Source organism: Callospermophilus lateralis, chromosome 3 (genome assembly GCF_048772815.1).
Source record: "Callospermophilus lateralis isolate mCalLat2 chromosome 3, mCalLat2.hap1, whole genome shotgun sequence".
NCBI lineage: Eukaryota > Metazoa > Chordata > Mammalia > Rodentia > Sciuridae > Callospermophilus > Callospermophilus lateralis.
This window is the reverse complement of record NC_135307.1, coordinates 144,468,188-144,484,658: the sequence shown is the minus strand read 5'-3', so window position 1 is coordinate 144,484,658 and position 16,471 is coordinate 144,468,188. Positions and strand designations below refer to the sequence as shown.

General features: G+C 42.0%; 1 protein-coding gene across 1 annotated transcript in view; it reads left to right on the top strand.

The window, feature by feature from the left end:
• The window catches only part of Igf1r (insulin like growth factor 1 receptor), a 292,619-nt gene that overhangs the window by 241,172 nt on the left and 34,976 nt on the right, over window positions 1-16,471 (top strand). Inside the window, exons 6-10 of the mRNA XM_076851403.2 lie at window positions 4,727-4,941; window positions 6,988-7,114; window positions 8,648-8,886; window positions 11,676-11,843; window positions 12,067-12,271. Coding sequence (XP_076707518.2) covers window positions 4,727-4,941; window positions 6,988-7,114; window positions 8,648-8,886; window positions 11,676-11,843; window positions 12,067-12,271 — 954 coding nt within the window. The remainder of the gene's footprint in view (window positions 1-4,726; window positions 4,942-6,987; window positions 7,115-8,647; window positions 8,887-11,675; window positions 11,844-12,066; window positions 12,272-16,471) is intronic.

Genomic DNA, 16,471 nt, shown 5'->3' with positions numbered 1-16,471 from the left:
TTTTTGTTTTTGTTTTTTTTTTAATTTTTTTCCTTAGTTGTAATTGGACACAATACCTTTATTTTATTTATTTATTTTTATATGGTGCTGAGGATCAAACCCAGTGCCTCGCATACGCTAGGTGAGCGCTCTACCTCTGAGCCACAACCCCAGCCCCCCCAGGGAGCTTTTTAGTGATGGAAATGTTCTGAAACTGGGCAGTATTGAGGATTAGACCATAGCTCATGAAATCATACACTTATTATATTTAAGTGAAGCTGTATTTAAGAAAACACCTAACAAAGAAGAAATGTTTTCTAACTATCCATGTGATGTCTGGTTCTACCTGTAGGCACATTTATACTCTTGCTGAGCCCCCATAAGTGGTGAAACACTGGAATTTGGTGAGAGTGGATGTGGTGTAAGCCAGCCATCTGCAGATAGGTTGGAGGGAGCATCTGTGAAAAGGCCAAGTCCTGTATCATTGCGGACTGCTTGGTGCTGTGATCGTTCCGTGCACTGGGTTCTGATGCCCTCTAGAGACAGCTATCAGGAAGCAGCAGTTTCTCCTCAGAGAAATGAACAGGAATTGTCAGATGTGTATTTGCAGATTTTCTTTCAATATGTCAGCAAGGGCTTAAAAGGGGTAATGTTCCTTCCTACCTCCAAAGGCTGCAGACCTCAGGCTCAGCCCTGAGTGTCAAGGCGCAAGACTTGCCTGTTCTTTATGACTTTGTTCTGAGGGACTTTGGCACTTCAGAGAGCAGAACAGGTCATCCCACACCTTTGTGAGGTGATTCAAAGCTCACAGTATCCTTTTATATTTAGCTCATCTGATTCTTCCGACTGGCCTCTGGGCCAGAAAAGAACAGGGAAGACACCTCCCATTTGCAGCTGAGAAACTCCAACCTGGGAGAAGCTGAATAAACTGCCCAGAGTTGTTACTTAGTAAGCAGTGGAGATGAGGCTCAGACCTGATCTTTATATTCCCATACTGAATGCTCTGAACCCTCTCCCTGGCGCTGTCTCCCAAGTACCACTCAGATCCCCAGCATTGGTGCTTTCTTTGCTCCCCACCCTTTCTGCAGTGTGCGTGGGGTGTGCTGACACTTGAGAGGGAGGACAACTCCAAGATGGTAGCCACAGATGACACAATCGAATGTGTACTATGTGCTGGGTAGGCATTTAGAATATCCATACTGATGCCATAAAGATGATAAGGTGATAAGCAATCACTCCCAACCCACTCCACTTGGTCTACAATTGACTGACAGGACCCATCTGAGTAGAGAAACAAATTTTTTTTTTCCAATATCAAGTAGTCCGAGAGCCAAGATACCAATAGCAGTAAAACCTTGGCATCACAGAGCCTGTGGGAATTAAATAAACAAATAACAAAACTTTTAAAAATATTCTATGAATGTAAAGGAGGCAGCGAGCTTAGAAACAATTTTGAAATCACATTTACTGAGTAATTTCCTTTAAAATATTCATTTCCTTTAGGAAATAATAAAAGTTTCAGTGTTTTTATATGTTGAAGATGTACAGACAGGTCTCTGTCTTGTAGTGTCTCCTCATTTTCACCTAATCATGTTAGGAATTTGGGGGGAGCAGGGACCCAAGCTGGGAATGGAAAAACAAGAGCAGTATTGACAGGCAGCTCATGAATGGCTTGATTATTATTTTGATGAGGGTTTTATTTTCCTTTTTCTTTAGCTTCATAATGCCTGAGTTTTGTTGATATTGGTATCCTGGCTCCCAGCCTTCTCAACATTGTAAAAAATGTTTGTGTTTACTGTAAAAAGATAATCTTGCTTTTCAAAGTGATTAATCAAATACATGGAATTTCAGTGTGCCTGCCATTCATTTGTCAAATTCCTGATTTATAATTCTTGCTTCCTCCCATGGGGAGAAGAATGTTTTGTTCAGATGGTATTTTCAGTGCAGTTCTATTTCTTGCTAGGAAAATTGGTTTGCTGAAAGAATCCTCATCCTGGATTGAGGTGGAAGTTTGACCTGATTAATTGGTCCTTACACCTGGCCTGTAGGTTTCTTCAGAGCAATAAAGGAATTTTGTACCTGTGACTATCACGGGTACCTTGGAGCAGCCAGACCCATCAAGGTTAACAATGACCCTGCAGTCTCATTTGGAGTTAGAAATATTCCTTGAGCAAGAATGGACTTATGATAGGACAAATCTATTTCCACCTCTGCACCCCTTCTTCAGTTGGATAATTGTACTGAATGCCCTAATCAGCCTTGAGATAGTGGATGTGGATGGGCTCTGCCCCCAAGGACAGCAGATCTGATCAGGCTGAGTTCCAGGACAGCCCCAGGATACATGATCTTATATTGCAGTCTAGATTTATTTGGACAATGTTCTTAGGTTCTTTTCCAGCACATAGATATGTGAAGGAAAGAACTCTTACTGAAAGGGAAGAAATGTTGACTTGCAGGAGTTTATCACTCATTTGGTGACCACTAATGTTCCCACAGGACTAAAGATGGGTCTGTGAGATACCTGGCCTGGTTTCAGAGGTGCTGACTTTGGGCTTACTTGCTGGTTCACTGAGCCCTGCATGGCAGGGCCCTACACACACACACACACACACACACACACACACACACCCTGTGTGCACAGAGGGCCCAGTGCTCAGAGAGGACTAGGACTTCAAGCTAGAGGGCCAGACTCCGTCTCAGCTCTCTAACTCCTCTGGACATTAGGACTCTTAAAAGTCAACAAGGAGCTCAAATGTCACTTGTTCATGTCCCTTGTAAGTGAGAAAAAGGTGCTACAAATAGCACTAAAGGGCTTGCCTCGGGGTCCTTCAACTCATTAATGGCATTTCTGGTCCTTGGGTTTTGTCTCTGAACTTCCTTCTGGTATGAACTCCCTTGTGAATTCTCAAGGAAATTTCAAGACTGCTTGGCAGCATTGTAATTATAATTCATGCTTTGCCCTAGATGAGACTCAGGCTGAGGATGGATCAGGATGATCCTAGTTTTGGTATAATACAGCCCCTCAGCAGGTGCAGAGATGTGCCTAATAGACACAGCTTCCAGGGTAGGAGAGGACTTCAAGGTTCTCTTTTGTCCTGGTTATTTCTGGCTTTGGAGAGAGGGACAAGGTTCTTTTCTCTGCATGTTTGTTATTGGTCTGTGAGTAGATCTCAGAAATAGCTCAAAGAACTGCCTAAGGCCTAAGCTCTGAGAGAACCTAAAGAAATCTGAGACTTGGACACCAGAGGAAGAGAGGAAGGATTCAAGGTCCTTAGGGAACTGACCCATCAACACAGAGGACTCAGACCGATAGCCATGGTGTTGCTTGCTGGTTACCTGAGGGGGAGATATTTTAGTCAGCTTTTTTTGCTGCTGTGACTAAAGGATCTGACAAGAACAATTGGAGAGGAGGAAGAGGGCTCACGATTTCAGAGATCTTAAACCATAGAAGGCTGGCTCCATTCCTCAGGGCTCAAAGTAAGACTAAACAACATGGCAGGAGAACTGGAGGAGAAAAGCAGCTCACATCATGGTGATCAAGAAGCAGAGAGTTCACTTTCCAGATACACATATATATACCAAAGCCACTCCCCAATTCTCCCCTTCTCCAGGCACACCATACCACTTCAGTTACCACTGTTAATCCCTATCAGGGATTAAATCACTGATTGGGTTAAGACTCTTACAACCCAATCATTTCTCTTTTGAACCTTCTTGCATTGTCTTACACATAAGCTTTTCGGGGACACCTCATATCCAAACCATAACAGGAGGGATGGGGTACAAAAGAGAAAGATCTATTATAGGGATCTTTCTTCAGACCTTCAAGCTTTCACCTGCCCCCCTTCCCACCCAGACATGGGTTTCTCCTGACACCAGGGTCCTGCTGGTTGTCCCCACATCTTTCCTTTGGTGGACAACTTGAGCATTGGGGGAGGAGCCATGTCCAGTCTGGTGGGCCCTGGGCCTCCAGCATCTTGCTGAAGTTCACCTGGCTCATGTTAGAGAGGCAATTCTCTATGTTAGATCTCTGCAGAGGGCCCTGCACTCTAAAAATAAACTTGGTTCACATCAAATTTGGAGAACCACTGTGTTGGACACACAGTCCTGCTGCATCAATGAGAGGCCCAGGGTGGGGGACTGCCTATCAGAAACATTTCTCCACCCCCATACCTCCAGGCATTGAAGCTAGGGCTTCTCTGGGTAAAAAATGAAAGTAGAGGAGGAAGCAACCTAGTGTTGCTCCTACCCCAGCCCCTGTCTCTCATCTCATCATGTGCTGCTTATTGGGCATGGGTAGGATTTACTCTCAGGGATAATGGGAGATTTTGCAGCAAATATGTAAGCTGTTCTGGTTGGGCAGTGAAGCGTGTCTGTTCTCCCATGGACTGATTTCAAGTGCACTGTACACACCTGGCTCTGAGAAAAAATAACCAAAGACATTTTTAGGGAATGATCTGAGGAGCATTTTCCCATGTGAGAAGCTTTATATGTTGGTAATGGATGTCATCAAATTAATTAGTATCCTATTGATTTCGATATGTTGTCCTTGACTCATGCTATTGTCATTGTTAACAGCAGCTATCTGCTCTTACATGGCCTCAATAAGTAAATCTCTTATTGGTAAAGGAAATGTGTTATGGCATGACACACATGGTAAAGAGGACCTGTGTTGGGTGGGGCCAGCATGCTGGAGGTGGAACATGGACATGAGCAGGTACAATAATGTCGATTTCTGTGCTTCCAGGAACTATTCCTTCTATGTCTTGGATAACCAGAACTTGCAGCAGCTGTGGGACTGGGACCACCGCAACCTGACCATCAAATCTGGGAAAATGTACTTCGCTTTCAATCCCAAATTGTGTGTTTCTGAAATTTACCGCATGGAGGAAGTAACAGGGACAAAAGGGCGCCAAAGCAAAGGAGACATAAACACCAGAAACAATGGAGAAAGAGCCTCCTGTGAGTGACAATATTCAAACCACAGTGGTTCTTTCAGCCCTGATAACCAATGACCCCTCTTCCAATAGGAATATGTGTTTCTGGGCAGCCACCCCCACCCATCTCTGATCCCCTGTTGCCTCTCATTTCTCTTGAGGTACTATCAGGCCACCTTAGCTAGCACCTTGCTGTCAAAGTCAGTAGTGGGCAGATTGCTGATATATTCACGTTGATACATTTTCCTGAGCATCTGCATCAGTGCATTCAACATTTATAAATACATTATTACTCAGATTCTGAAAGGGTAATCACTGAATACACAGTGAAATATCTTTCTCTGCACCAGGACAAAGATTTTTTTTTTTTTTTTTTTTTTGTCAAAGAAGAGCCAGCACACTTGAGCCTGGGGCAGGCCAGCTCTACCTTCTCCCAAGGATCAGGGCAGAGGCCTGGGGATAGAAGGAGCTCAACTGCAAGAAAACCACTGTGGGCCCTGGGCTGCTCACTCTCACTCACCTCTGCCTCGTTTCCCCCACCAATACCAAAAAGATGGAGTGAGCCTGCTTCTTTGAGTCCATATACTTTTAAAATTTTGAACAATATAATTATAATACTGTTCTGGTGATACAATTTTCACTTTATGCTCTCATAGATATGAAGCTCACCTTCTGTTAAACCAGCTGTTCTTTAAGTGTGGTCCTAGGCTTGGGATGTCACAGAATGTTTCTCCTTTAACCCTTTATGAAAACTGCTTTAAAAGCATTGTGGCTCTTTCTGAATTGATAGGATTTTAAGAGCTAATTTTCTCACTGTCTTTAGCTTTAAAATGTTAGGAAATAAATAGTAATTTATATGTTAGAGAGTGATTTGTGTGCATGTACACACACAGAAAACTGAATCTATAAATTGTTTAGCATTTAGTCCTAGCTTATTTTGTAGGTGTTCAGATTTATCTGGTAGATACTCAGATAGCCAGAGTTTTGGAGGGAAGGGATGTGAGCTAGAGGTGGAGAGCATGTTTATAGCTAGCGCCTTCACCTCCCCTCCAGCTCCCTGACTTGCTCCCTGTTTAGGCCATAGGCAAATAGATATATCAGAGCATTTTCAAAGCCAGGCAGCCTGACCTGTCAGCTCGTGAATATGAAACCATTTATTTTCCTTCAAAAACACAATCGGGGTTTTCTCTCTAAATAACACTTCAACGGAATCTGCAACATTTCCCACATCCCAGTTGAGCACATTTTGCCCCAAGGACTTTGTAGTGTCTTATTGCCTTCCAACCCTGTGCTCCACCTCCGTGGTGTGCAAAGTCAGGCACACATAGGGCAAAGGACACCTGGTTGGAGATTTTCATGTTTCCTTCAGGGTAGTAGCTGTCAGTCCTCTCTGGTTCCTTTTATAGTTGGAATCTGGTGTAAAGAACAAGAGAGGCTTGGGCCAGCTTTTTTGCTGCACCCTACCAGCCAAGGTGTACCTCCTCCAGAGCACACAGAGTCCTGCCAGGGCAACAGTTCTTTTCAGTACTTAATCTAATGCAGGTTTCTAGCTGGCCTTCAAAGAGTTTCATTGTTCTTTAAGGTTGACACCCAGTTTAGACTTAAGAAAATCTCCTTTCTGTGGCTCACCTGAGGTAGTGTACATGCCTTCGCTGATTGCACAGAAGCAAGCAGATACCAGCAGAACAAGTGCCATCCTCTCTAAAAAGACTTGCTCCAGCTTAAAGGTTTATTCTCACTTAACCAAATCCCCTTTGGCAGCCAGTGTGTAAAGGATAGGCCATCTTGTTCACTGAAATGGCCCTTCTCTCAGGTTAAGAAACACAGGGTCACATAATTCCTGGACATGTGGCCAGTGCAACTAACTAAACTAAAATGAAGGAATGGATCTTCATATGAGTTCCACATAGTGAAATACTAAATTCTCAGTGGAAAATAAGAAAGCCACCTACAAAGTCCAGAAAGAGAGTTAGTATGTACTACCAGGTTTAGGGAAAAGAATAGTGCCCAGACAAGTATCTTTTCAGAGATGCATGTATCTCTATCACTCATGAGATACCTCTGTGTCCAGGTGAAAGTGATGTCCTACATTTCACATCCACCACCACGTGGAAGAACCGCATTATCATAACCTGGCACCGGTACCGGCCCCCGGACTACAGGGATCTCATCAGCTTCACTGTTTACTACAAGGAGGCGTGAGTTTTTGCATTTCATGATGTCATTCTTTTGGCAGGGCTGGGAGTGGGCATGGTCAGTCCTTTGGTCATTGCATGCCTTGGCTGAACAGGAAGCCAATGGGTTCCCCATGCAGAACCAAGCCAAATATTCAATTTCATCCTCATGTATCCTCCTTAGCTCTCAGGCAACATTGATTCTAGTTGGTGACAGCCATAAACAGGAAAGTATCAGCTTGAGCTTTTCATTGTTTATTGGTAATTAGAGATGTTTGAATAAGTTCAACCCAAAAGGGGAAAATCTTTGTGTTTCAGAGAATTGGGTCAGTCCAAACTGTCATAAACTGTGATGAGCACATGTGGTGCCCATGAACAACTACTCTAGAACAACCTGCAGGAGTATGACCTTAGACTGCTCCCTTGTCTTTTTCCAGGCATTATATCTATGGGCCTCTTCCAGTCTCTGCTCAAGGTCATGAGCCCTTCAAACAAGGGAAGGAGAATGGAGAGAAACTGACCTTCATATGTTCAGCATTTTATGACTTCTCCCAGAATGTGCTGGGGCTTTTTCTTGTATTATGGATGGCATTCACCTACCTGTTGAGCCATGATTTATTCTTATAGATTGCAATCTCTCCTTGGTCTCCTTCTTCTCTCCTTTGCTTCCTGTATCTGAGTGATTCCCCCCAGTCAATCATCTCCTTATCCAGGTTCCATCTCAAAGCATAAATCTCTTTTCCAGATGCTTGGCTTCCCAAGAGCCAAGCAGCAATGGCAGCACCTGGCACACTTCTCTCTGCTGGAGTTAGGGGTCCTAGGAATTGGTATAGCCAGCAAATAATAGGGAGCTCAGAATTACTAGGCATTCAGTGTTTGTATATATAACAGTCCCTCATGACAGCAGGCAGGTTAATGTCTGTTTCAGAAGCCATTGGCCAGAGGCACTTTCATCTCATATATATAGAATTCCTATTCAATCATGCATCCATGTAAAATACTCCATTCTCTTTGAAGGCCCTACCAATACTGGTAGTGTCAGCTGGTAGGTACCTTTCACGAAGGAATAAATTTTTGCTAGTTTCTGAAACAATCTGATGTTTGAATATTATAAGTTACTTAAGCATCAAAATGGGCTGTGAACAATTTAAATTTTAGAAGCAATTCTTTTTTAATGTAGAAATGTCAGTTTTATCTCCAAGTTATCCTTTATCAATATCTGATGTTTGCATTAATAGACTGTGCTTGTTTTTTCTTAATGATGGAAAAAATGTTGCAATTCAGAAGAGAGAAAAATAGTATTTGCATGTCTTAAGGAGCAGCATCTTCAATCACAGTAACATAGTACTTGCCCCCTTCCTGAGACTGAGTGCTCATTCTGTAGTGTATAACTGATGAACCCAGAGACCAGTTTCTTCTGTACAAGCATAGTTATTAGTTTTTATTTGGAATTCCCACTATAGAAAGTGTTACATGCTCAGCATTTGGGGAAGGTTCTTGAGAGCATTGACATCAGAGCCCTGAAATATTCTCTGCACTTGGTTGATTGTCTTTCAGACCCTTTAAAAATGTCACAGAATATGATGGGCAGGATGCCTGTGGCTCCAATAGCTGGAACATGGTGGACGTGGACCTCCCTCCCAACAAAGATGTGGAACCTGGCATTTTACTGCATGGGCTGAAGCCCTGGACTCAATACGCAGTCTATGTCAAGGCGGTGACCCTCACCATGGTGGAGAATGACCACATTCGTGGGGCCAAGAGTGAAATCTTGTACATTCGTACCAATGCTTCAGGTATCTACAAACCAGACAGACCCCCATCTCCTGCCTCTTTATGACCTGTTGTACTTGGATAGACAAGGCATAGTTGTAGAGCCAGTCATAAAATATACCTATAGTCTTTCTTGTCAACGTGTAACACTGTATTACATTTTTTTCCCACTGCTAATATCTTAGAGGCTCCTGTGCCATTTTCTGGACTTGCTGCGACCTTTCATCCTCTACCTGCTCTGTGCCAATAAGCCCAGGTCCTCTGGGGTCCTGGGATAGTTTCCTTGGAAGGCCCCACCAGGAAATAGCCCCTTGTGGCTGCCTTTTTTGTTTATTTTGATTCTTAAACCTCTGGGAACTGAAGCCATGCTGATTGATCTGTGTACCACTAACCTCTTGTGGCTCATTGGTTTTCCATTTTTATAATCACTAGTATTCCTAAGAAATGGACAAAACCCCAAAACTCAAGACCTACTTTGTCGTGGGTATATGATTATTGACTGAAGATGTTTCTCCTTCTCCTCTTCTATTCTAAAGCACTTCATTTCTCAACTCCATAATCTGGAAACAAAAAAAGCAACATTTGTATATATTTGTATTTTCCAAGTATATAAAGACTAATTTAGAAGTAGAGAGCTACCCTTCATTTTTAAAGACACTGCCTGCTATAATAAATATATAATAGCCTGGGTGACTTATAAACAACAGAAATTTATCTCTCAACAGTTCTGGAGGCTGAAAGTCCAAAATAAAGACACGTGCACCTTTGGTATCTGGAGAGGGCCGACTTCTTGGTTTATGGAAAGCTGTCTTTTTGCTGTGTCCTTACATTACAGAAAGAATGGGCAAGGGAACCTCTGATGTCCTCTTTGTAAGAGCAGTAATTCCATTTACTAGACTCCACCCTTGTGATTTAATCACCTCCCAAAGGCCCATCTTTTAATGCCATCTGCAGGGGAATAGTATTTCCACATATGAATTTGTGGGAGGTTTGGGGTAATAGTCTACAGCACTGAGAAGCATTTTTTGATAATGACTGCTCTTATAAAGAGCAAGGTATTTTTTTAATACTCATAAACCTAACACAGAATAAGTTTAAATGGCAAAAAGGGTGAGAAGAAAAAGTAGATGGGGAAAACCTTTTGTTCGTGCATGCCTGGTTCCCCCTCCTTTCCCCTGCCCCATTTCAGTGACCCCGTAAGTGGTCACAGTAATGTCACTGACCCTAAAGAGTTTATAGAGATAAAGTTGGCATAGGCTTCTAACCCTTGGCAAGGCTTCATACAGCAGAAGTTCAAATGCACCAGAATAAGTTTTCCTCTTAACATTTGGAAGAAACCCTTCCCAGTAAAACACTGTAACTAGTTTGAGAGAGAAATAGAAAATTCTCCTTCGTATAGCAAAAAAAAAAAAAAAAAAAAAAATTAAGCAGTACTGGAGATTGAACCCATTGGACTTACTTGACCACTGAACTACCACTGATGTTTTCCGGTCCTTTTTATTTTTTATTTTGAGATAGGATCTCACTAAATTGCCTGGCTGGCCTTGAACTTGGAACACTCTAGCCTCAGTGTCCCAAGGAACTGGAGTCACAGGTGTGCACCACCACACCCAACTGTTTCAGCAAATTCTTAAGAAACCTGTTTCTTTTCCCCAAAGATAGAAAACCAAGCCCTGACAGATTGACTCAGCTTACTCCATTTTGGCCCCTGTCCTTATGAGTGGTAGAGATAAATAATGACTTGGTCCTCTCTCTTTGCTTTTTGGTGGCACCTGTCATTGTAATATCTAACAATAAGCTGTTTGTTTTTGAAATACTTGTTTTTGGAAACCCTAAATTGGCTGAGCATCAAGTGGTTTTGTTTTCTTTAAAAAACTAGCATTAATCCTACCTTTTCCCAAAGAGGCATTCCTTAAAGGTGTTGGATCTTTGTGTATTTTATATATCTTTTGCACCTTGGAAAAATCATTGAAATTGGTGCTTTTTTGTGAGCCTTATGAGAACAAGATTTCATTGGCCCTGGGATATGTTTTCCCTATTTGCATAAGTTAGTTCTGGATTTGGGGTAGGTTGTCAGTAGTAAGTAAAGGCTGATTGGATTATTATGCTTTGCCTGAAATCGGTATTATTTTGCTGCCCACAGAATCCTTGGCTTAAAATCAGGGCTTAACATGTGTTTGATTTTTAGGCTGCTTTTCAGAGTCACGTCTCATCGTTCCACTGAAGCATGACTGCAGGATTGGTGGATTTCCATGCTCTTAGTCTCATCTGTCCCTTTGACCCCTCTCACACAGGTGCATGCTCACATGCACTCACACACTCTCACACATGGTCTGCAGCCCCCATTCTACTGCCACCTTTCATTTGGGATTCTTGCCATTTTTATCAGAAATTCAAAATTTCAGATGAAATTCGAATCAGTCAATTTTACCATTTGTTAAAATTGCCAGAGTTAAACATTTTGGAGAATGGCAGTTGTAATAAATGAGAAAGATCAAGTGTTTGAATTGACTGTAGATTTTGTCATCTGTTCTAACCCTGGTTTTGCCCCCACAACCTTTCCCATTTGCAACTCAGCAGTGTTTGTTTTTACAAAGATTACCCAAAAATAAATGCTATAAAGGGAAATGTTGGTATTTAAATTAAAATTCTTTCAAAACAGTGTTCTGTTTTCTCTTTGTGTTTCAGTGTTCATTGCTATCTTCTGGTGCAGGTCAAACTTGCAGGTTCCTGTTGGTTTGCAGTGAGTACCTAATAGCCTCCACCTTAGGTTCATTTCATTTTCTGAAATGTTTTTTGTTCTCCTTTCTAGTTCCTTCCATTCCCCTGGATGTCCTTTCAGCATCCAACTCCTCTTCTCAGCTGATTGTGAAATGGAACCCCCCATCTCTGCCCAACGGTAACCTGAGTTACTACATTGTGAGATGGCAGCGGCAGCCTCAGGACGGCTACCTGTACCGGCATAATTACTGTTCCAAAGGTAAGGTTGCCAGCAGTGGCCCAGTTGGGAGGTGCACCTGTTCATGCCCATTGTCTGAACGTATCTGAGCCCGAAAATACACCAACCAGGTAATAGTGTAATTTCCCTACATTAGAAACCAGCACTTTCTTGATTAAAGGCTGATAGCTATTCTTTCTCCTCACAAGCCAGTTATACTTGGCTTTCATTCCTATTCTCCCTTTCACTTCTCTTTTCCTGGAAGACAAAATCCCCATCAGGAAGTATGCTGATGGCACCATTGACGTCGAAGAGGTAACAGAGAATCCCAAGACTGAAGTGTGTGGTGGTGAGAAAGGGCCTTGCTGCGCTTGCCCTAAAACTGAAGCTGAGAAGCAAGCTGAGAAGGAGGAGGCTGAATACCGTAAAGTCTTTGAGAATTTCCTGCATAACTCCATCTTTGTGCCCAGGTACATGTACCATTTGAAAACATCCCTAGAGGATGGTGATGCTTGAGCAGATTCTGTTGCTTTTATCTTTACTTGGTAGTGTGGGACATGACACAGGAGGCCACTGAGAGGGAACAATGGAAGGTGACATTGGCTTAGTCAAGTAAGTGGAGCTTCTGTGGAAACTGGTTAGTCCTAAAAGGAAGGGGACTGGGGCTCCTATTGTTAGGCACTGCAGGTATGATGGGTGCTGCCTCACCCGTACAGCCTCCTGCAGACAGCAGGTGGGGTCCTCCACACAGATACTGAGAGATGAGGCTCAGAGGTCTCTAGTCATGTGTACACACTCATGGAAATCAGCTAGAGGAAAAGCCAGGATCTGGGCTCATCTCTGCCCTTTCCATTTCTCCCCAGTGCTGGCAGAGAAGGTTTGAAGCAAGAGGGGGAAAGTCAGAGTCAAACCAACTTCAGAATGTAACCAGGTGCCCCAAGCATCCTTCACAAGCAGGTTTGGGAAGCAGCATAGAACATAGTCTTTCAAAGTAACAGATACCCTGCTTCAAGGAGTCACTCTGCTCCTGTGCTCTAAGCCTTGGTTTCTGTGAAATAGGAACAGAAGTGGAGGAATAGACATTTTCTGTAGCAGTACTATTCATAGTAGACAAAAGCTAGAAACAACTCATTGTCTGTCAGCAGATGAATGGATAAACATATGTGGTACAAATAGATGGACTAGGATTCAGCCATGAAAAGGGGGGAAATTCTGATACATGATACAACATGCATGAATCCTGCAAATGACATCCCAATAAAGCCAGACACAAAAGAATAAATACTATATGGTCCATGTATATGAAATATACAGATTAAGCAAGTGTATAGTAGGTTAGAATTTACTAGGAGCATAGAGTAAGGTGATGAGGGCAATGGGGGAATTATCTTGAAATGGGTGGAGTTTCTGTTTGGGTTGGTGAGAATTTTTTTGCAAAAATGGTGATGATTGTATAACTCTAATTAATGCAATTAATGCTACTAAATTACACAGGTAAATAGTTATAATGGCAAAAGTTTATACTATAGACATACTTTTTAATTTTAATACTTTATCAAAAAGTGAATTAAATGGTTTTTAAGAACTGGAGGAAACCTCAGCACAGTTGGCTGGTAATGTCTGAGAAAAGACTTGGAGTGGAGGTCCTTGACTCCCTTTATAATCTTCTTCCTGAAGATTATAGTGCAGAATTCAGAAATAGCCTCATATCTGAAAACTGGCAGAAAGCTGGATTCAGACCAGCAGTTTCTCTCCAAGGTGTCAATGCCAGTCCCCAGGATGCCCTAGCTATCAACACTCTGCCTGACCTTTTCTCTTCCCCTGAGACCTTGGAAGCTTGAAGCTGCACTTTATTCCATATTTACTTTGTCCTTAAAGACTGTCTTCAGTTGTAACAACAAATGGATTTTAAAGTGATTTTTTTTTTCTGTCAAGTGACTTTCATGATACTTGTGAAATGGTCAGAGATAGCCATCTTACTTTGAAGAATCAGTAAAGTAGGAAATAAAGACCTTTTGGAATTGGAGGTACTACTTCCTTTTGAGAATGAAACTCCTCACTGTTTGGTGGCTTTCTCCCATCCCTTCCCTTCTATCTCTCACTTAAAGCCTATAGAGCAATGAGGGCCCAGGAGACTACCATCAGCCCTCCCACCACCCCACTGGGAGAGCTCCTGTTGGCTGACAGATTATAGGGCTGCTATTTCAGTGTCATCCTTGTATTTTAGTGTGCATTGCTATTTTCTTATCCATGATATCTGTGTACCATGTGTGATTCCTAGAATCTAAAAGCTTAAGGACTGGAAAAAGCTAAGAGATGTTTGAAATCAGAACTTAGTGAGGCTTGGTGACCCCTCTGACATCCTAACTAATTTAGTTTCTGGGTCTTGGACATGCTTTCTCATAAACAAAAGCTCTTTCTTGCCCTGCATCTTCCACATGATCCACTCCACCTGGGCCAGCAGAGGCTCAGCTACTGGCAGTCACTGTTGCTGTAAGGTTGGAGGTTGGATGAATATAGAATGTCTCAAGCAGGTTGGGCAGGAAGTATGTTTATTTGTTTGTGTTTTTTGTTTTTTTGTTTTGTTTTGTTTTGTGGTGCTGGTGATCAAACACTGGATCTTACATATACGAGACAACACTCTACTTCTGATCTACATACCTGGCCCCAAGAAGTTGTCTGTGTGTTTACCATCAGAGGCTATTGGTTATACTGATGCATTTATTATCCAATCTACTTTTCCAAAAGTTCAGATTTTTAAGGATTTAGAAAGTGTTACTAGTCCATTTTCTGTTACTATAATAAAATACCTGAGGTTCAGTTTTAGAGGAGAGAGCAAAAGTTAGCAAGATGCCAGAGAGATTCAGCAGTTGGCCTTGCTCCTTTTTAACAACTCACTTTTGCAAAAACAGCTAATTTACTCCTTGAGACCAGCATTAATCCCTTCTGAGAGCAGTGCCCTCAGTGACCTAATTATTTCCCAATAGGCCCGCCTCTTAAAGATTCCACCACCTCTTAATACGACCATTCTGAGGACTAAGCTTCCCATACAAGGACTCTTAGTGGACAAACCATAACAATGCAAAGGTTTTGCTGAAAGGCCCCTAGCTTTCAATTATAGTGACAAAACAATATCTTTTTTGTCATCAGAGGTAGAACACCAGACTAAGTGGTGTGAAGGTGGTCGTTAAATTGACACATATTGACACAGATGTTATTAATGCAAGGCATTTATTTATTTTAATTATTTATTTTTTATTATTTCTTACATACATCACAATAGAGGAATGCAAAGCATTTATATTGTTGGGTTTAAAATAAGTTTCCTCTGTGCCACATCCCATAGCAAAAACTTTTGATTTCTTTCAATCCATTCTAAGAACAATTTATTTGGGAGCTAAAATCAAATAAGTCAAATATAGTCCCTTCCACATGGTCCCATGTGTCCTTTGTGTTTGAAATAGAATGGAAGGTAGAGTTTGTCAAGTTGCTTTCTGAAGTCAGTGTTGGGTGGTAAACACCTTTCCTTTACCACCATCTTTAATTTTCAAATACATAGTTTGCTTTATCTAACTAAAACATTGACAGATGTTGAGAAGTAAAATGTTTTCCAATAGGAGTAAGTTGTATCATGGAGTAGAGTGAGGAAAGTTGGCAGTATTTCTTATTGGTCATGCCACTGGAATGTAGCCATGACAAAGAATTATGTACAGGCCATTTTGCTTACCTGAGCCTGTACCTTCCTGCTAATGTTCTTTGTTGCCTACCTCCCTCAACCCCTGACTTGATGTCCATAGCAGTAGCTATGTGATCTCCAAACGTGTGGTGTTTACAAATAAGTAAACTGTTAAGTACTTTAATGGTGTAATACCATTTCAACAGGAGTGGCTGGGGGAGGGCATAGACTAGAACTATTTTTGCAGTAGATCAAACCTAAGCAGCTTCTTACTTGTAAACTTAAGTGTGTGTTGTATTGGTTTTCAAGTAAGGGCAGAAAATTTGTTGGTAATGTGTTGAAAAAGATCTCTCTAGCAATAAATGTTATTTCTTGTGTCCTTTCCTTCCAAGAAGGTAGGTGGTTGGTTGGTTGTTTTGCACAATGCAAGAATGGTTAGTTATTGACCTCATTTCCTAATCCTTCCTTTCCCAGCATTATAAAAACAAATTCACATGCCCCTGATATTGTAGGTTGCTACCTTTTGGAATGAGCTTAACTATTGGGTGGTTTCTGCCTTTAATGGTGTCCAAGTATCACTATACAAAGAAAGACCATGTGTTCTGCTGAAAAATCCATGGGCTGAGCAGACAAGGGAGCCCATGGTCTTTTCTCCTGACCTCCTACCTTCCAGATTTAGGCCTAGGGACCAGAAAGAGGCTTGTGAGGCATCCACTGAACTTTCACATATCTTCCGGGATGCCTTCTTCCCTGGGTGAACTTTTTTTCCCTGCTACTGCTCTCCCTCATACATGAGGCTGACAAGCTTCCTATATTCTGAGCTTTCTCATTTTTTTTTTTAACTCTTACTTTTCTTACCAGGCAAGGTTTATTTCATTTGCTCCCAGCTACCCTTTGCCCATTCATAAGACAAGCAGCCAGCCAGTAGCCTCACATCCTATTTCCTTCATGGTGCATGGCTAACCTAAGGGTGGTTGGTGTGCTGTCTGGATGT